Genomic DNA, 21569 nt, shown 5'->3' with positions numbered 1-21569 from the left:
CCCCTTTAATCGTGAAATATACCATTTTTTTCATCACAGTGTCCCTATTTTTTTTCTCTGTGGCTTAAATAGGCTTCCGTACATTCTGATGCTGTTGTGAAGGTGGAAAAAAAAAAATGACACAATATGGTATGCAAGACCTTAATTATGATGAAGAATGTGCAATGCTGTTATTGCCTATGCGAGAAATAGGCAATGAAGAAAAGCATCATGAATACATTTGTATGTCAGCATTTAGGTTTGATGATTTGCTTCTCTGCATGGAGCCATTCATCAAACATCAAAGCATGCACATTGATCCTATAGGATCTGCAAAGCGGCTTGCTGTCACATGTTCATAATAAACACTTTGACATCTTATTCCAGCTTGAACACACTGTTCCCCCCTGATTTTTTTTGTGCACGCATCACATTAATTTCTGAGGATATGCTCAGAGGATGCCTCAAATGAACACATGGAGCGTGTGACAGCCATGATGTGTGCGCATGCATGTTCTAAGTGTGAAGTATAAACCAGCCCTTAATCTTAGGAGCACAGAGATGAGCATACAATCATTAATAATTCTCAAAAGTTTACTAGTAATCACATTGTACTTCATTAACTCAAAATATGGAACCGACGCAGAAAGCACATTAAGAAAAAGATATTGTTGTTTGCTGCTCTATTACTGGATGACTTTGCATTTGAGCCCAACTCATTTACACAGTATTTAGGTCTTTAAAGGCACCAGGTATCTCAGTCTTTAGAGACTGTTGTATTGATAAAGAGTTTGCACCTTTTGTTTGGCTTTGTTGGAAATATCGAATTCTTTCAACACCCATTTTTCTATTAACAAATATGGAATTTTGTAAAAAAAAAAAGAAAAAGTTGCAGATCTTCCCTTATTCTCCACTAGCACTCATACTTAAAAATATTATAAGTAGTAATGAGAAGAGTATTGGCAGTTTTTCCAGGCATTATCAGTTATTGTTACTGTGCTTACTGCTATACAATGTTTAACAGTGTTGGGAAATAGACATCCCTACTGTCAGTATCTCGGGCAAGTAGTGGGATTCTCTAATTCAAAACCTCTGTTTTTTATAAATATGTGCAAGGCACACTTTAATTTGGCTTAGTACATAATACGTGGAACACGCCTCTTGAAACTGAAATTGCCTAAATATACCAGAAATTCAACTCTGGTATATTGTGAACTGAGCCAGGTCTTTCTGGTCTCACTTGGGTATATGTTTTAAGACTGTCCAAAATTAAAACCCTTTTGGGAAAAGATTTTTCTTATCTGTCAGATGGTATAGGATTTATTATCATTACAAATCCTCATACAGCAGTGTTTAGAGGTATTTCAGACAAGCTCCAACAATATGGTGACCAACCATTATTGCTTACACTATATTGTTCACTCGTCCACTAATTCTGCTCATTTGGAATGAGCCTACAGCACGCTCCATAACTCAGTGCCTAAATTGTATTTCATATTATCTAAAACTAGATAAAAATGTAATTTCTTTGTGTGGAACTGTGCAGAGCTTCTTTAGAATTTGGCAAGAGTTCATTTAATATTATTCTAAAATAAGTCTGCTGGGCTCTTAGCTTCTGGTGTCTGCTAAACTCCTATTGTTTTAATTAGTTTGAGATTGCATAACACAGTGAGCCTGTTTTATTACTAATTAGCCCTCTGCTCTGGTTGAAGGTAGGTTTGGGAGTGTTATTGTGGATTATGATGGACTGTGTGATATGTTTAATTGATTATGTTGAAGTACATGTAAGAAATGTTATCCTGCTCTTGCCAAGTAACTTGTACAAAAACATATTCCTTTAACTTTATAGGTAAAATAATACAAAAATGTTTTTTGGCAGTTGTGCAAGATCACCTGCCTTGCAAATAAATAAGGTATTGATATTTCTTTCCCTTTTTTTTCCCCCAAATTTAGATATATATGAAAGATGTAATGTCTGAAGTTTGGGTACACGGGTTAGACACTAATTATTTACGTGAACAGATGATACGTGATCCTCTAGTAAGGGATATTGTTCGTGAGTGTAACAACATTCCACTAAGCCCACAACAACAAGGGGAGGCTCTGCTTGCAGCTTTTAAACCTCGTGGCTACTCTGAATGCATTATTACTGTGGGAGGTGAGGATCGCAGGTATGTTGCTATGTTATATAAAGTTTACTCCTTGTTTGTGGTCATGTCCAAGTAGTTGCTTTGAATTATTAAGTATAAATTTCAAATCCTGAAAGTGAACTTTAACTTTTTTAAACTTTTGACATGTTGCTAGTTGGCACATCAAGAACTTGAATCACTTTTCACAGTCCCATTTAGGGTGTACTGTAAAGTAACTTAGAAAAAAACAAAAGCTGAGGTTACCAATTACATAATGAGACTATTCATTTTCAAAGCCACTTTGAAAAGATGGACTAATTCAGAAGCAGAATTATATTCCGTTTCTTCATTGGCCAACTATCCACCTATCTGTATTTCCTTTTATTTTTTTCTCCCGTTTGATGGTTGTAGAGAACTGTAGACAGCCCTAGTACCCTCAAGTGCAAACGTGGTAATGGGTTTGAAGTTTGAATGTACATACAGTAGGTCCAAAGTGCACCCTAATTCACACACCAATGCTTATTCGCATGAGTGCAACATATACAGTATTGGAATATGGAAGGAAAGAAAATGGAGTAACTCCAGAAAGCTCTGAGGAATTGGATTATTCAGAGCTCAAACTATGATCAGATCAGGATTTGAAACTAGATCTCTGGAGCTGTAACTATGCTATCCATATTATATCTGCTTTTGCTTCAAATATTTACAGTATACTTGTTCTTTTGAGGTTAATACTTGACATATGTTTGGAAGGTGGTCAGTGTGAATGGTAATTTAAAAAACAGCAAATTAAATAAGGGAATATCATGTTGGCAGAACTCGATGGGTTTGCATTAGGAGTATGATGCTTCATTTTGACTAAAATATTTACTGTCCTCAATTCTGGAAAATGCCATGTTTATAAAATATTAATTGAAAGTGGCTTCAATTGACAAATAAATCTTTTTTTATAGCACACTTCACATCAAACGTGATCACTATATGGGTGCAGTAATTTATGAAGCAACAAGCTTATCATAAAAAGGCTAAACAGAAGAAAAGATTGGACTTTACTGTGCAGTCTTACAGATTACTCTTTTTGTGTGGGTAATTCTGTGCTTATGGCATGAAAAGAATAATTTAAAATCATACCTCTTTCCAAGATAGATTTTATTTAAGCGAAACCATCCTAAGTAATATATTTAGATTGAAAATTTCAAAAAAACAGTGAACAAGCAGAAAGCCCATTATATGCTTTTCTGTCTGTTTAACAACATTTTACTAAAATGAAATACACAAAGTTTTGGAGCAGATACAGTCTTTATGGGTAGTAAAGTGGATAAAGTTACTGCCTCACAACTGTGGAATCAAGGGTTCCATTACCAGCCCAATTTCTACTTGAGGTCTGCACATTCCCACCTTGATTCTGTGGGACTACTTCTGGTATTACTTTCCAAAGACATTCTAGTATGCATTACAATGAGTATGCCCTGCAAACAACCTGATTGTCCAAGGCTGACTAGATTGTGGTGCTCAGTGTTGCTGAGATTATATATTGGAAAATTATGTATCGTAGCAGAGTATGTTGTATATACTACAATTTATCTGAACAAATTATTTGGGAAGAGAGAAAAAAGGTGAATATAAAATTTATAGCAGAGTAATGCCATAAGATTTTCTGCTTCGACATACGGATTATGTATATGAATTCTAAGAGTTTATACTGAATTGGATTAAGTGGATTTGAGAACTTTTTTATAAATGTCTTATATAAACGCTTCCTAATTAGTATAAATTTGGATCGTGTGGGGTAAAAAAAAATCAGTAGATAAAGGTAGTAATATTTCTAAAATTGAAAGTTCCTTTTATGTCCCACAGCCACCCTAGCAAATAAACATTTCCATGACTGAAATAACACTTAAAGGAAGCCTGTTTATTTGCTAAATGTAATGTGGATGGGAAGAATTAAATGCCTTTTAGTGTTGTAATTAGTATTGATTTGTAAAATTTCAGTAAAGGATAACATTGTTAGAGATTCTTGGTTTTAGCATATGCAGCCTACAACTAACAATGATAATTTGCCACCTGGAAAATATATATAAATACCTATATAGTTTTTTTTTTTTTTTAGAAATCACACACTAATACATGCCCTCTTGCAAACATTTTTTTTTTTATGTTTTAGCACTCGAAAGCCGTCTGCAGCTATGCGTTGCATGTGCCCATTATATGACCCCAACAGACAACTTTGGATAGAGTTGCAGCCTATGTCAGAGTCCAGATGTGGTCATGGAGTTTTGACTGCAGGTAAGTTATCCTGCCATTCAGTTTTACGTTCAGAAGGTGATGGTTCTTAAGATACTGGTTTATTAAGTCAATATCAAAGTGTAATGATATGTCCAAAGTGCTGCTCAAAAAGCTTTCAACAAGTAAACGTATACCAAAATATTTTAAGTACAAGTAATAAGGAAACATTTTATGATGTATTAGTCATTCTTACACAGTTCCTAATTTTTGTAAGTTGTATACATTTTCAGGAAGTTCAGTATTATTTAAAAAAATAATTGCAACAATCATCATGTCTGTTAAAGCATTAGAAACATTCTGGAATATTAAAGAAGTTGATGCAGTTTGTTTTGTTCAACTTCAAATTTTTATACATTCAATGTTTGAAATTATTTTCCTCACATTTAGAGGCAGCTTTCAGAGTTTTTGTTTACTCAAGCACATTTTAATACATAGGATGAAGATATTGCATGAGGCTGGTGGGAAATCACAGGGCTCTACTTAGATTATACTTAGCGAGCTTTGCAAATGTAATGAATGCAATTGCTGAATCTTGTTTCCTCTTAGGGTGTAAGGCTGTGCAACATAAGATTCACAAGAGATAACTGATTGCTTGATTCCATCATTGTGAAGAACACAGGATATGAAAAGATAAACTGTTCGAAGTAAATTAAAAAAACGAGGTTCAAGGAAGTAAACACTGTCCTCGCTGTAGCCTATTCTGTCTTTTGTGCTGAGAAGAAAAAAACAGATATCAATGCTGGCAAGCTTTGTGCTGATAGGCGATATATCGGCAATCAATGGTTATTACTTACACCACCAGTGAATGTTCCTTAGCTGATAATTATTAGACATATTATAAATACACCGTCTACACTAGGAAATTTTATTCTGATTATGTATTCAGTATGCATTTAACTAGAAACTTTCAATGCAAAATCATATTACATTTTTGTTACATAATGCAAATTAGCAACCTGACAACTACCTCCATTGTGTGGTTCAATGTGATCAGTGGTATCGTACATTTCGTGCATTTCTACTGATGATGAAAGCACACAGAAGAAGACAACTGCAATATGTTATTAAGAGAAGAAATAGAGCTAGGGGTGTTCTGTAGTGCTGCATTTGTTTCAGCTTTTGTCAAAGCTGCAAGTGTGCTTTAGTCAGTCTGGATGTATGATCAGTGTCGAGAATGGTGGATAAATCCAACTTGGATTGATCAATGGGTGTGACTGGCTCCCCTGTGTTTGTATACATTTTTCATGTTTATCTATATTTATCAATGATTGCAGCCTCTGTGATTTTCAAAAAACATGTCACTACATTAGGGTATCTTCCCTCTGGTGTTATGTTTAATATTTTATCCAGTATTTTTAGAATAAGAAAACCATCAGTACATGTGTGCACTTGGTGCTCTGCAAGTAGCTCTGCAGGAGACATATAGCGGTCTCTCTCAAGGGAAGCAATTGCATTAAAGTGTGGCTGGCTTTAAAAGGAAATGGGGATTTCCTCAATTCAATGTTGTAATCTATGGGTCACAAATCCCCATCACTGCCTCAAAAAATTGACTTGGATTATTACAACCAAGAGGGCTATCGCTAAAGTTTACTCCAGGCTATAACTGATCATCACCTGCACTAGTAAACTTGTTCTTTGGTAAGCCTACGACTGGAGTAAATGGGTAAAGCAAACATAGTTTATTAACATTTATTTACATACCGGTACATGTAAGTTAAACCGCACACTGCCCTCCTTATATTTTGTGCTTTTTCTAAATCCTAAAAACACCAGTAATTAATGGCTGGTGACACAAGCCTTTAGTGCCTGTAAGAGTTTCATTTGGTAACCTTATGCAGTCCACTGGATGGTGCACACACAAATGACAATGTAAATTCGTTGTTTGTGAATCTTTTGCAACAACAGTTTTCCTACTTAGTCAATGGATAATTTTGGTTAATTCTTTTGTTTCACCATGCTCATTTGTTTTGAATCCAAAGAATGGCCAACTGGATAAGGTTTGCAGTCATAGAAATAGCCTTCTTATAAATATATTTATTTCTGATTCTCATTATTATGATCATTATGTTACAATGCTTGCTTTGTTTTCATTCTTGTTCTGTATAAATCCATGAGCAAGCTTTTCTTGGGCTCTGTTGGGACAAAGGCTTCATTTTTTTTATAGAAACCTCTAGGAAAAGACAAGTAAAACCTCTATGTAAACACTGATTGGTTTAATGTGTCGAAACAATGTCATCCTACAGTTACAAAAAGTGTTACCACATCCTGGAATTTTGAGACCCTACAGTCACTGGACACTAGACATGCTAGACCACCACAGTTTTTTATGTGCTGTTAACCCTAGGACTTTTAAATAGCTGTCCCCTGTATGTTTCCACACTTTTAACTTCTGCACACTCTTATAACACCTGCATAAGAAAACGGCCAAACCACCAAGACCACTTCAGCTGAGTGTTGCATTCATCTCTGTCAGCTTTTATCTTGGGTCTCTCACAGCTGAGCCTGTTTGTGGATTTGTATGCTAAACAGTTCTTGAAAACAGTTATTATTTGTGTTCTCAATGATTTTATTTTGTGTTTTTTTTTTATTGTTGTTGAGCTTTGAGGTGGCACAGTAACAGAAACACAACTTTCAAAGTGTGATTCACAACAGTGAACTTGGTACATCCTAAGAGCTAGCTCTTCCTCTTGGACACACTTATGGTTTCCTTGATCATGGGTGATTGCTTGTGGTGGTTCTTCAGTGGCATTTTATGGTTCTTTACTGGGTTGTGTGATTCTTTTTAGCGCCATTACTTGACAAAACACCTTTTCATTCTGGGAATGGTTCTATGAATATGAAGTTGGTCCTTTGTGCTTTGAAAAAGTCCTAAAACGTAGAAAGAAAAAAAATGAAATCTTTAAGATATGGTAGGCTACCTAGCAGGACACTAATAGATTGGAGAAAACTTGGACTTGGCCTGTGTTATTTTTTGCACCAGGAGTCCTTTTAAAATCATAATCCACTGGTATTTCATAAATCTGTCGCCGTCTATTCAGGATTATTTACTGTACAGAGCCTGTTACAGATCTAAATGAAGGTCATTTCTGGAACATCCATGTGGATGGGTTTTTTGGGAATCAAAAATGGTTCCCCTATGATATCACTCTGAGGAACCACTCTGGCACCTTTATTTTTAAGAGTGTAGTTGAAGTAGCTGTAATAATCCAGTATAAGGCAAGTTGTAGGATGCAGAAGTGAATCCTTAAATAAACTATGGGGAAGAGGGATTTGTTTACATAAGATTTACATTAGCTGTGAAAAGAAAATAGAGTTTATTTGGCAATGGTGCAGTAGATGTAGCTGTGAAATGTTGTAGTATGTTTTTTTTCCTCCTTTTTAAATATTTTGAAAACAGATTTTTGTACATTTTTAAACTAATCATTGTACGAATTAGTGATTGTAATTACTGATTTATTGAAATATTCTATTATTTATTTATTCATTTGTCCCATTAAAAACTTTAAAAAAAGCTTTGATTGGGCATTTTTATAATTGTTCAGTAAGGAGATTCATATTTTTGCAAAGCACACTCTTCTGTCTATATCTACTCTGACTCTCTAGTCCAGAGTTACTAGATGGCAGGTGTACTTGGTTAAGGTTCCCTGTTACATTAGACTTGGGAGGAGTGGAATGAGATAGGTCAAACCTGAGAGTGAGTGAAGCAAATACAAAAGGTGAGTAAGACCGTGCTTTTGAGGCATAAATCACATCTAGCAGACGGGACACAAAGGTAATTCAAGGGGGACAGAAGGTTATTTATTTTTATTTTAGTTTAAGCAGAGCATGACAGAATATTTAACTAATAACTAAAAAAAAGACTTACTTGATATGAGAATGTGTTAAAGAGAGGCAAAGTCATATGTGTCCGTTTTTTTGTTTTTTTTTTCATCCGTATCCATTGCTTCCAAAACATGGTTTTGACAAAAAATAAAACATACACGTCTTTCATGCAGTTAGTTTCATGTAGTACCCTTTTAGCGACTATTGATCGCACCCATGTTTAATTTCTGAATGGCAACTAAGGCCTCCATCTCTGAAACAGATAAAGCTTGTTTAGTAATTAAATACATTACTTGCACACTGCAGCTCAATTCTAGATTATTTCACTCATATTTGGCACATGATCTTTTTAGAGATGTTTGAACAGCTAAAAACTTTTGTGATATGGAGTTCTAAACATGGCAGATGGGTTTGAGACCACCAAAATATAGCCATAAAGCAGACCAGGAACTTTACATGCCAGCTCAGAAGAGGCTCGCTTATTACATCTTACTTAAAACTACTTACAGCTGGCTTTCGGCTTAGCAGGCCCCAGAAATGGGAAATGGCTTTGAAAGTCCAAACAGGCTACAAAATGACCTACAAGAGAAGGGAATTGATGTAAACACCTGGCTTGTAGATGAAAGGGCAACACAGAATCCTTATAAATAGAAAATTTATTAAGAAAAATGGAAATATGAGGAAATGCTGAAAAGAGCAAGAAAGGAATTTCCTAAAAGGTAAATCTAAAGCAAATGTCTATATCTACAATCTGTGAGAGAAAATCTGAGACAGAAACCATTAAATCCATCAAAAACAATATTCACAGAAAAAAACTCTCACAAGCCAAATGCTTGACTCCTGAATCCTGTTTCTGGGTGGGAATATAATGCCAGAGGTTTTTAGTCATGTTTGGAAAGTGAGAACAGAACTCCTGTGGGAGTTCCTGCAGGGTCCCTCTGAGAGAGCCAGAGTATGGTCCACAATCCTCAGTATAGTGCATGGAATTTTAAGGAAATGTACATTATAAGTTCTACTGATTGGATTAAAGTCACTTCTAGTTAAAAAAATCAGTGTCTTCTTATAGGTGACTTCTTCAGAGTTCACTGATTTATAGGTCTTTGTTCTGGCTTGAGTCCATTTCGTGCTTTGTAGCTCAGGAAATCTGCAGAGGGACCTCTGGAAAGATGTCTGTTCAACTCTGATTTTCACTTTTATTATCAAGTACAGGCAGATCCTGATACGAGCTGGAGTTCAGTCACTAAGTTTGGATGCAAATGGGGGAAGGTGCAGCTTGATGCCTGCATCCCTGGTAAATCTGTTTTCTTACCAGCCATGGTGTGACACTTAAGACTAGCAGAATGGGCAGTGCCCACTTTCTCCTACAATAGGTAGGCTATATAAACTCAAGAAAAAACAAAAAAGTTCTTCATTTCAACTATGCAGCATTGGCCCACTTATTAGGAAACTAAAATAGTTTATATATTGTATTCATGGCTAAACTACCTTACTTGACCAAGAGTGTCATCAATTCCCAATTTCTTCAACATGTTGTGTACAAATAAACAAATGCAAGTTTTCCTTTCAAGCTTTTTTTTATTAATAAATCATGAGTTTTGTGTGGAAAATTGTGTAGGTACATTTTGAGCCTCTCTTTTGTGTACAGTCAAGTTTTTTAAAATCTGACTCCTTATTCTTCATTGTGCCTCCAGGTTTTTATACAGTAAAAGAGATAATTTCACTCAAGCTACGGCTACAGGTTTTTTTGTCTTACATTTTTCCCCCTGGGTGGCGTGGTGGCGCAGTGGGTAGCACTGCTACCTCACAGTTAGGAGACCCACTTCCACTTCCATTGTAACTTCCCACTTCCCAGGTCCTCCCTGCATGGAGTTTGCATTTTCTCCCTGCGTCTGCATGGGTTTCCTCCCATGGTCCAAAGACATGCAGGTTAGGTGCATTGGCGATCCTACATTGTCCCTAGTGTGTGCTTGGTGTATGGGTGTGTGTGTGTGTGTCCACGCCCTGCATTGGACTGGCGCCCTGCCTGGGGTTTGTTTCCTGCCTTGTGCCCTGTGTTGGCTGGGATTGGTTCCAGCAGACCCCCGTGACCCTGTAGTTAGGATATAGCAGGTGGGATAATGGATGGATGGATTTCTTCCCCTTACCATCACAAGCTGACAAATTCACAGATACTCTGAAAAGTATTTAAAGTGCTTTTATTAATTCTACATATGCAAAGTACGTTCAGAATAGATTGATAACAGTACACACTCATATTGGCCTGGATTGCCTGCAAAATTAATTTGAAAAGTCAAAAAAGAAATCAGGTCAGAAAATAGAATTGAATCACTTTTACTGTACTATGAATATAGCCATAGAGTATATTTCAGAAGATCCAGCTTATTTGCGTCACAACATGCTATACAATATGTTAAAGCCTATGATTTTTTTCTGGTCGCATTGAATTTTGTGCAGTGCAGCACATACTTTTTATTTCAACTAAATGTTACTAGTAAAGTTTTTTTGCACAGATCAAGCAGGACATTTCAAAACAATCACACTTTTCCACAGATCTCTTAACCAAAAATTCACACGTACTGAACAATGTGGGTTCATTTATGAAGACATTTACAGTTTGCCACAGCTGTCAGGCTTGTCACACACTTACTCAAAAAATGTTCACAATAGTGTCCATTTGGTTTAAACCCTGTAGAATATGGTGAATGCTTCAATTTAGTCTGCAGTGTTTTAAAAAATGTTAAATTCCTTTTTAACAATTATGTTGTGAACTTGTAAACACAGCAACATTTAATGTTCATACATTTGCAGGATTGTACAGCATCCATAAAGCTGTTGAATGTTCTCAGCAAGATCATAAGGTTAGCATTTCAAGTAGAATCAGTAGAAATAACCTCTTGCTTGACAACCGAAAGAGTTGCAGCAAACACGTCAAGTAACATTTGCATTTTCTTTCTGATTAGAGGGATTTCTGTTTGTATTTGGAGGAGTGGATGAAAATAAATGCTCTCTTAAATCAGGAGAAAAGTATGACCCTGATACTAATACATGGAGTCCTGTTCCAGCAATGATAGAGGTTAGTATTATTTTTGATATCAAGCAATCAACAGCTTCAGGAAATGTGTAGTTTTCAAGGATCAAACTTTCAGATTGCTCATCAAGTAACTCAGAACAAAGTAAACTTTTTTTTTTTAATTCCATGTAGAAGTTTAATTAGACATCTATTTATTAAGGTTGTGTTGTGTTAAAAAGTTGTATTGGTTTTTAAAGATGCAGGCCATATTAGTTAACAAAGGTTCAAATGTTTTACTGTATTAATTTAAATATTTTCCCCAGGTGCTTTTTATGTACATTTCACTTTTTCATTTTTTTATTTTCTCTGTATAGATTTTTGGAAAAATATATGTTAATATATTGCAGAATTAATAATGATAAGAGACATTAAATTGTTTTATGAATCATAACTGTAGTGGTCAGTTTTTTAAAATCCTTTCTTCTCCGTTATGTGTTATGGTTTGCTTTAATTTTTAAAACAGTAACACTTTTAGCAGTAACGTATGTATAATGTTTAAGGGTCATATACATTTTCAAAGCTTGTTAAATATTATGACTTTAAAAGTATACTGCATAAACATATTGCCTTGTTTTAGAAATTCTGAACTCTTTATTACATTCCAGAGTGCCATTCTATCTTCAGTTTAGTTACACAGTCATGACTAAAGGCACAGTAACTTTACCCATTCCAGGAATGGACAGGTTCCATTAGTTTACTCTTTATTGTAGGGAGACAGTAAATCAAGATAGCACTATCAATAAAGTCTTAAAGTGAAAAATGTTAATTTGACAATAGAGAAATGTGTCTAGAAAACTGTTCTGCAGCCTTTGACAAATAAAATGGAATCTTGACAGGGAATTTTGGAGTGTGTTTCTTCACAACTGCTAATTGCACAGAAATACTAATAGTAGTTTATATTGTTTGCATACTATTCCTTTATGCAGATAACTTTTACCAGACCGCATTTCTTCTTTGTTATTATTTACTCTGTTGATATTATTTAGTTTGTCAAAAGAGTTCTCATTTAATCCAGATTCCTATATGTGCAGTATATGTGGAAGATTTTTAATACTGTGAACTTTGACCCGGACACAGACAGACGGACATTATATTGTCACCCAACACACCGTTTATTGTACGACTATTTACAAAAGTCACGTGCTCACAAAACCCCAGTGCTTCCAGCACCGATCCCGCAAAGTCCAGGCTCACAGTCCTTTGTGCCTTTCTCCTGGCTGCTTCCAGTCCTCGCTCTAGCTCTGTCTACTACCGCCCGACTTCCACCGCTGACTGGAGGGAGGCGGCCCCTTTTATAGGAACCCAGATGGGCTCCAGCTGCTTCCCGGCAATCAGTCCTATCCACACCCCAGTGTGGCGGAAGTGCCGGCTGCGCACCCGGAAGCCGTCCGGGTGTCCCCTGTCATCTTCTCCCCAGCACTTCCTGGTGGGGCGGAAGTGCTGGGCTCCAGGGTTCCTCAGGCACCTGGGCGCCGCCTGGCGGTGGCCATGGGTCCCTACTGGGCTGGGCTTCCAAGCCCTGTACCCGAGGCCCCCAACCTAACCAGGACGGACGCCCCCTCGCGGTCTGGAGGAGGCACAAGCCCTCCTCTGGTCCTCCTGGGCGTCCTGGCCGGGGACCACAATACTTTAGGCATTTTTATCAGCCCTTTGATTTCTGTTTATGTGTTTGTTTTAGTGGTAAGTAGTAGTTTTAAAACCACTTGTAATAATTTCACTTCTTCTTTGTTAAATTAATTTAAAAATTGTTTCACCAAAAATGTCACACACTAATGAATAATGTCACAGTAGAGTTGTATGATAGTACTCCCTTAGCATTCTGGGCTAAAAAGTCCTGTTGTGTTAGCTTATTTAATTAAATTCTGACGTCTGAAGCCAGTAAGCTAATAATAATGTGGATGAAATATTATTTTTGACCGTAGACAGCTGAGTGAGTGGAATAATGAAAGTGAAACTTTCATCCTTTCTTGTAATCATTTTGCCTAAAGTGGAGATTCACATTACCAGTATATCAGCACCCAGTCCTCCTTAGAACCATTACAAGGCCTACCTGCATACACTCATACTTACTTACTGTATACCAAATTAGCTTTGTGTCTCCCGTTAATGATAAACAACCATTTTTGGGAAAGAAGAGAAACTGTGTATTCTCTCTTTGTCCAGGTAGAGTAGCTTTAATTGCCCCGAACTAAAAAGAAGCAGTGATTGGGCTGCTTATTAACCAAATTTTGAAATTACTAGAATAGATCAAGAACATTCCAGGTGTCCAAGTGAGGTACTTCATAGGAAAAGGCAGACTCTGCATTCAGAACTCAACTTCTTAACAACTAAAGAAACTGAACAACTCATTTTTAAATCAAGACAACATTACTATGAACATGGAGAGAAAGCTAATAAGCTTTTAGCTCAACAAATCCACAAGCAAGAAGTTCGCAATGCAATCCCAGCAATTACCAACACAAACAGACACATAATCATTGACCATAAAAATATAATGCACACATTTAGAGACTACTATATGTCTTTATATTCTACTGAGTTTAAAGAAGACAAGACACAATCTAATGCATTTCTGGATGCATTAAAGATACCACAAATGGATACTCCTAGTGCAGAGGAATTGGATAAACCCTTGGCACTCTTAGAATTATTAGATGTTGTTATAAAGTCACTTCAGAGTGGGAAAGCAGGAGGCCCCGATGGCTACTCTGCCGAATTGTATAAGCAGTTCTCCACTCAGCTAGCTCCCCTCCTATTAGCAATATTCACAGAAGCTAGAGACAATAAAATTTTACCTCAAACTTTTCATCAAGCATTAATCACCGTCTTTCCTAAACAAAATAAGGACGTACTACAATGTGCATCATACAGACAAATTTCACTTCTGAATAATGATGTTAAGATACTCTCCAAAGTCCTAGCTAGAAGGATGGAGAAAGTGCTGCCTTCACTAATATCACAAGATCAAACTGGATTTATTAAAGGCCGACATTTAGTATCCAATTTTTGACACCTGTTTAATGTAATTTACTCAAACATCCCAGAGATTTTATTATCCTTGGAAGCAGAAAAAGCATTTGATATGATTGAATGGAACTACCTTTTCACTACATTGGAGAAATTTGGGTTTGGCCCGAACATTTGTGCATGGATCAAACTACTATATACCAATTCAGAAGCTTTAGTTTGTATTAACAACATAAATTCAGACTACTTTAAACTAGAACGTGGTACCAGACAAAGATGCCCCTTGTCACTACTACTTTTTGCAATCACCATTGAGCCACTGGCAGTTCACTGTTGAAATGCTTATGAGATAAAGGGGATTATCAGAGAAGGACTTGAACAGAAAATTTCTTTATATGCAGGTGATATGGTATTGTATATATCAGACCCACAAAATACTGTGCCTGTCCTAACGGCACTAACAGAATTTCAAAAGATCTCTGATCTCAGAATTAATTTGACTAAAAGTGTGCTCTTTCCAGTTAATTCTCAAGCATACAATATTAGATTGGACACATTCCCTTTTATCATCGCAGATCAGTTTAAATATCTAGGGGTAAACATCACAAGTAAACATAAAGCTCTTTATCAACAAAATTTTGCAGTCTGTATGGAAAACATCAAGCAAGACTTGCATAGATGGTCAACCCTTCATCTCACTTTAGCTGGAAGAATTAACATTGTTAAGATGAATATCCTCCCTGAGCTTCTCTTTTTATTTCAATATATTCCAATATACATCAATAAATTGTTCTTTAAGAAATTAGATTCAACCATAACCACATTTATGTAGAATTCAAAACATCCATGTATCCAAAGAGCGACCCTACAAAGGACAATGGGAAAAGGATCTCTCCCTGAACATATCAGAAAAGGAGTGGAAGGTAGCAATGCAGAGAATTCACTCGAGCTCTATATGCACAAAGCATACAATTATTCAACTCAAAATTATATATCGAGCACATCTGTCTTGCTTAAAATTGTCCAAAATGTTTCCAGGACAAGATCCAACCTGCAAATTTCTTTGAGGAATCCTATACCATGTATCAAACACTGAGCCACATTGTTGCCAAAGGATAGTTATTATAATAAACAACGCTGTATACTTGTCTGTTCCCTTTTTTTGGGCTATTATGAAAAAAGTGAACAGAAAATTAAAATTATTATACACAGTTTTGTCTTAAATTGAAAATGCATTTTGACATACAATTCTGGCATCTATCTTGCATTTCTTACCAGTGCCCAGGAATAATGGGATGGATAGATGGATTATTTTAAAAGTAGTAATGCACTTTTTAAAAATATGGGTTAAATAACCATGCTACATAGTGGTGCAGTCACTAGCTGTGCTCCCTCAAGTAACCAGCATCTTGGGTTTGAATCCTGTACCCAGTAATGGCCTGTGTTGAGATGGCATGTTCTCACTGTGTTTGTGTGTGTTTTCTTCCCACATTCCCAAAGACATGTCTGATAGGTTAATTGCTGATTCCATATGAGCCTAGTGATCCTGTGTTTGTTTGATTATGTGCATGAAACGGAACTGCAGAGGATTGGCACCTTGTCCAGTGATGGTTACTATGTTGCACCTAGTGTTGCCAGGATAACCTCTTCCTACAATCTTGAATCCTGAATTAGGTTAAAATGTTTTAAAAATGTTATGTTGCAATGTTACATGATGTTATGTGTAAAATATTTTAAGTAATGGCATTCATTAGGGATGCACCGAAATGAAAATTCTGGGCCGAAAACGAAACCGAAATTTTTGGATGCACTTGGCCGAAAACCGATACCGAAACCGAAAATGGCTTCATTAAAAAACATGTTTAAAATATTTTCTTTTTGTTTGTATTAAAAAAACTACAAATTAATTAAGCAATCAAACTTTTATTGATAATAAATAACAGTAATAAGGCTGTTTAACAATAACAAAACTAAATAAAATTTCTTTCTGTAACAAAATTGTGCAAAAAAAATGCTAGCTGCTTTTTTACTTCAATTTTAAATTAATGTACCAAATAATAGTGCACAAACAGAAGAAAAATAAATAAATCCAACCTCTTACTGTAAACAACATAACTATACACACTAAATTGGTCTGCTTTTAATTTAAGCAAAAGAAGCAGGTTTATCTTTATGAACAAAAGTTTTTCAGTTTTCTGGCTGAAGACACAGTTCCTCTTCTCATGAAGAACATACTGCACTGAATAAAATCACTCAGTCTGTGCTAGCTTTTAGTGCCTTTACGAATTGTGCAAAATATTACCTGCATTAAACGTTTTACTTCAATTTTAAATTACTGTGCAAAACAACATTGCAATAACAGAATAAATAAATCAAACCTTTAACTGTAAACAACATCAAATTAGGCTGCTTTTATTTTAGCAAAAGTGGCAGATTTCTCTTTATGAACAAAAGTTGTTCAGCTTTCTGGCTGGAGAGACGATTTCTGTTCTCATAAAGAACATGAGATGCTGCACTGAATAATCTCTCACTGTCTGTGCTGGTGCTTGGGGCAGATAAGTACTTGCGCGCAGTCCATGCAAGCAAAGGAAAGCGATCTTTGTTCTCGTGCCAGTAGTCAAGTGGATTGTCACTTCTGCCAATGGGTAGTTCAGCTAGATAGGTTGCTACTTCTTGTGAGGCTGCGCTTGCTCTTACACCGCTGTGGGTTGGGACGCTTTCCTGTAAAATTTCGTCAAACATATCAGAAAGCGAAGGAATGTGCGCCTCATCACTATGCGTGACCGTTTCTCAGGCACAGTTTGCTCTGTTCTCCCGTCGCGCTTGTGCTTCACCAGAGGTTTCAAGAGCCGTAAGCTCTGTTTGCACCATTTCGCGTACATCCTGCCTTTTCTCATCGTCAAAGTAATGGTCTTTAAAGCGTGGATCTAATATTGTTGCAATGCCGTAAAGAGGGTTGGACTCAATGTCTTGGAAGCGTTTGTTAACAGCCTCCAGTAGAGTTTTTTTAGCTGTTTTTACGCCATGATCTGTTTCCGCCTCTTTTCCAAGCAGGCGCTTCAGTGCTGCGATCAGTGGAATAACTTCAGCAACAGACGCTTGAGCTGAGCTTATTTCCTTGGTTAACTGTTCGAATGGGGCGAGAAGAGAGACAATGTTTTCCACCAACATCCACTGATGTGCACTCAAAGTTGCTGGCAGGTCGTGATCTGTCATGTATGCAGCTAAAACCCGCTTCTGTTCAAGTAATCCTTGCAACATATAGTATGTACTGTTCCAGCGAGTGGCCACATCTTGCTGTAGTCGTTTGTTGGCATCCCAAACTGTTTTTGCAAATCTTGTAGTCTGGAATAAGCAAGCGGAGAATGCTTAAAATGTCCCACAATTTTTCTCCCAGTTGCTGTGATTTCTGATATGCTCCGCTGACTAAGCACTCCCTCATTCACAGCCAACTGCAGCGTGTGTGCCATGCAAGGTATGCTCTTTAATCCACTGTCATCCATAGCCTTTATCATGTTCCATGCATTATCTCTCACAATCACATGCACTTTAGACTTGTCTATGTTCCAAGTTTTAAACATGTTAGCCAAAGCATCGGATATTGCTGCTGCAGTGTGTGAGCCGACAAACTCCTGTGCATGAAGCAGAATGTTTTGCAATTTAAACTCCGCGTTTATCCACTGCGCTGTCAAACTGAGCATGCTAGTTGGACTAACGTCAGAGCTCCATATGTCTGTGGTAAAACTTAGAGCAGAGATATCTGTGGTCATGAGCTCATGAACATGTTTTGCAACACGGTCATACATTTCAGGTAGAGAGGTCTCTGCAAAATACCGTCTGCTTGGCAGTGTGTAACGCGGCTCAATGTGGTGTATTAGCCTACGAAATCCGATGTCCTCCACGACTGAAAACGGCTCGTCATCTAAAGCAATGAATTCCATTACTTTCTCTGTTATGTCACGTGCTTTAGCACTGTCATTTGCAAATTTCTTAATTTTTTCGAAAAATGTGGCAACCGAGGGTGTTGATGTGCTAGTTGGCTTAGTTTTAACCAACGTTGTTTGACGGTATTCCTCAAATTCAATTGCGTGTCTTGACTTAAGGTGGTGTATTAAACCTGTAGTCGAAAATGTCTTTGCTGTTGAACCCCCTCTTAAAACTTTTGCAGAGCAAATGTTGCATATTGCAACTTTGCTGTCCTCATCTGAAACTTTGAAGTGCTTCCAAACCGCCGACATACTCCGTGTTTGATGCATAATGACAGCGCGAACGAGACGGGAGGATGGGAGAGGCGTGGCGACAATTTCGGCTTTTATTTTTGGCGCTTTCTTACGTTTTGGCCGAAACTGATAATGCTATTTCGGCCGAAATTTCGGTGCATCCCTAGCATTCATTTTTAAATTCTGAGTCTACATATATTACCTGGTTATTCTGTCTTTTCTAGGCTCGGCATAACTTTGGAATTGTGGAAATTGATGGATTGATATATGTTCTTGGAGGTGAAAATGAAGGGAGGGAATTGATATCGATGGAAGTATATAACATTCACACGAAAACCTGGAGCACTGAAGGGAACTTGACCATGATTCGAAAAGTAAGTACAAATATTAACTGAGGTAAATCTAAATTACACTGGTGAAAAAAAGTATACTAGACATTTTGTGATGGTAAAGGACCTGACAAGTTTTGCATGAAATTAAACCAAGTTCTGAAAACATTATATTTAAATATTGATATTAGTTATGGGAGACATTAGCATTGTAGGCTAATACATTTTTTGATTTTATCCATATTAGTGTTGATTGGTGAAACTGGCCAAAGTGTTTTTGGCAGGAAATATGCTATGTTTACTGGTCAGCTTGTTCTCTGGAGATTTGCTGTGCAGCTGGCTCAGACAATCTTTTTTTTTCTCAGTGCCTCATGATGATTTGAAAGACCATCATGACATCATAGAATTTCAGCAGCCAATGTTAGATGGAACATCTCCCCAAGCATGTAACATTGATCACAGTGGTGGGCTGAAAGTTTGCATAAAACTGGCAAATACATTTAAACACAAAAAACACGTAGAACGAAACTGGAAATGTGTTTGTGTATACATGTCTTCAAGGTGATGTCATTTTGTTTGAATTTTTATGTGATCTGTACGTAACACATCAGCCTGCCCTTTAATAATATCACCCACGGTTCTGTGCTGTTGATGTGGACTGAAAAGAGTAAAGAATCCACATGCATTGGTCTTGCTCTTATTTGGTAGTAGTGACAGTGAACAAGCAAAAGCGTTAGGGGTAATAAAAAACAAACTATAATTTTCAGTTTGAGAGTGGGGTGTACCCTCTGCCACATCTGTGGGGGACAAGACGTATTGAATTCATGTTAACTGTCTGCAAGAAATTTTACTGTTTTGATATCACATGGCAGCATGGTGGTGCAGTGGTTAGCACTGGTACATAATAGTTGAGCTCAGATTTTTAACCACAATAATTGGTCTAGCATAATTCACAGACATTGCCTTAGCCATCAGGGACACTTATTAATGCTGCGATCGATCAGATGGCGATCAAAATGGGCAGAATTTCTCTCTAAAGAAAAAAAAAAAAGACTTGATCAGTGATCGGTAAAAGATCTGATCACAAAAACTAATATTTTTGGGCCTTTGCTTTTCAAAGCTTTACAGTCATTTAATTGTACTGCTCCTTTATGCAAGATATTACTGTAGTTGAGCCTTTTTTCCTCCTTTTGCAGCAAACTTCCTGCAAAGTAAACAAAGAGCAGTAAGTGGGATCTTGTTTTATCACTGAAAGAGAGGTGATTGGTATATTAGCCTTTACATCAAAGAAAGTGGACTAATAAATTGAAAAAAAAGTAATCGGAGAAGTCATCCTGTGCAACTAGACAAATGACAAAAAAAGCTACTTTATGGAATTAAGACTTTTATTTTGTCCTTTAAATTAAAACAGGTATTGCTTGAGTTTGGACAGCATGCTTTTTTACAATACAGCAGCTTACACTTTTAATTGAAAAAAGAAAAAAATAAAGACAAATTTGAAAATGCTGCATAGTAAACAATAGGCGTTTATTTTTAAGATTTGTATTGTGTTTATTATTGTTGCTGTTTGTTATACAGCAAAAGTTTTGTTAATAAACAAGTACTACATAATTAAAATGGTAATCCATATTGTATAATTGCACCTCAAAACACACCTGTATAAATATAGTAAATGTATAATTTAAGAGTAAAAAACTTTAGTGCAATTAATGATTTAAAATTATTAAAACATATATAAGTGCATGTATATTTACATTTAAGTAGCATTTAATTGCCAAGATCAATTATTTTGATTGTTTGAGAGTATATACAGTGGGGGGAATAATTATTTGATCCCCTGGTGAATTTTAAGTTTGCTCATTTAGAAAGAAATGAATAGTCTCTGGGCGGCACGGTGGCGCAGTGGTAGCGCTGCTGCCTCGCAGTTAGGAGACCCGGGTTCGCTTCCCGGGTCCTCCCTGCGTGGAGTTTTGCATGTTCTCCCCGTGTCTGCGTGGGTTTCCTCCGGGCGCTCCGGTTTCCTCCCACAATCCAAAGACATGCAGGTTAGGTGGATTGGCGATTCTAAATTGGCCCTAGTGTGTGCTTGGTGTGTGGGTGTGTTTGTGTGTGTCCTGTGGTGGGTTGGCACCCTGCCCAGGATTGGTTCCTGCCGTGCCCTGTGTTGGCTGGGATTGGCTCCAGCAGACCCCCGTGACCCTGTGTTTGGATTCAGGGGGTTAGAAAATGGATGGATGGATGAACAGTCTCTAATATTTATGGTAGTTTCATTTTAATAGAAAGAGACAGAATATCAACCAAAATCCAGAAAGAACACATTACATAAAAGTTATAAATTGATTTGCATGTCATTGAGAGAAATAAGTATTTGATCCCCTACAACCCAGCAGGAATTCTGGCTTCCACAGATTGGCTGCAATCAATCCTGATCTCAACTCAGTATGTGTATAAAGCACACCTGTCCACAGAAGCAATTTTTTTCCATTCCAGCCTCTCCACCACCATGGACAAGACAAAAGAGCTGTCGGGGACAAGATTGTAGACCTCCCCAAGGCTGGAATGGGCTACAAGACCATCAGCAAGAAGCTTGGTGAGAAGGTGACAACTGTTGGTACGATTATTCAGAAATGGAAAAAATATAAAATGATCATCAATTGCCCTTGTTCTGGAGCTACAAACAAGATCTTGTTTCATGGGGTGAGGGATCAGCCCAAAACTACACGGGAAGAGCTTGTTAATGATCTGAAGGCAGTTGGGACCATAGTCA

At 37.0% G+C, this 21569-nt stretch overlaps 1 protein-coding gene across 2 annotated transcripts in view; it reads left to right on the top strand.

The window, feature by feature from the left end:
- Positions 1–21569, top strand: part of gan (gigaxonin) — a 69034-nt gene that overhangs the window by 23304 nt on the left and 24161 nt on the right. For both annotated transcript variants that reach the window (XM_039763481.1, XM_039763482.1), the window contains 4 exons: positions 1933–2150; positions 4273–4394; positions 11177–11289; positions 18698–18847. In XM_039763481.1, coding sequence (XP_039619415.1) covers positions 1933–2150; positions 4273–4394; positions 11177–11289; positions 18698–18847 — 603 coding nt within the window. The remainder of the gene's footprint in view (positions 1–1932; positions 2151–4272; positions 4395–11176; positions 11290–18697; positions 18848–21569) is intronic.

The sequence above is a fragment of the Polypterus senegalus genome, chromosome 9, assembly GCF_016835505.1.
Source record: "Polypterus senegalus isolate Bchr_013 chromosome 9, ASM1683550v1, whole genome shotgun sequence".
Taxonomy (NCBI): domain Eukaryota; kingdom Metazoa; phylum Chordata; class Cladistia; order Polypteriformes; family Polypteridae; genus Polypterus; species Polypterus senegalus.
Note: the sequence above shows the minus strand (reverse complement) of the source record. Positions and strands in the feature narration are given on the sequence as shown.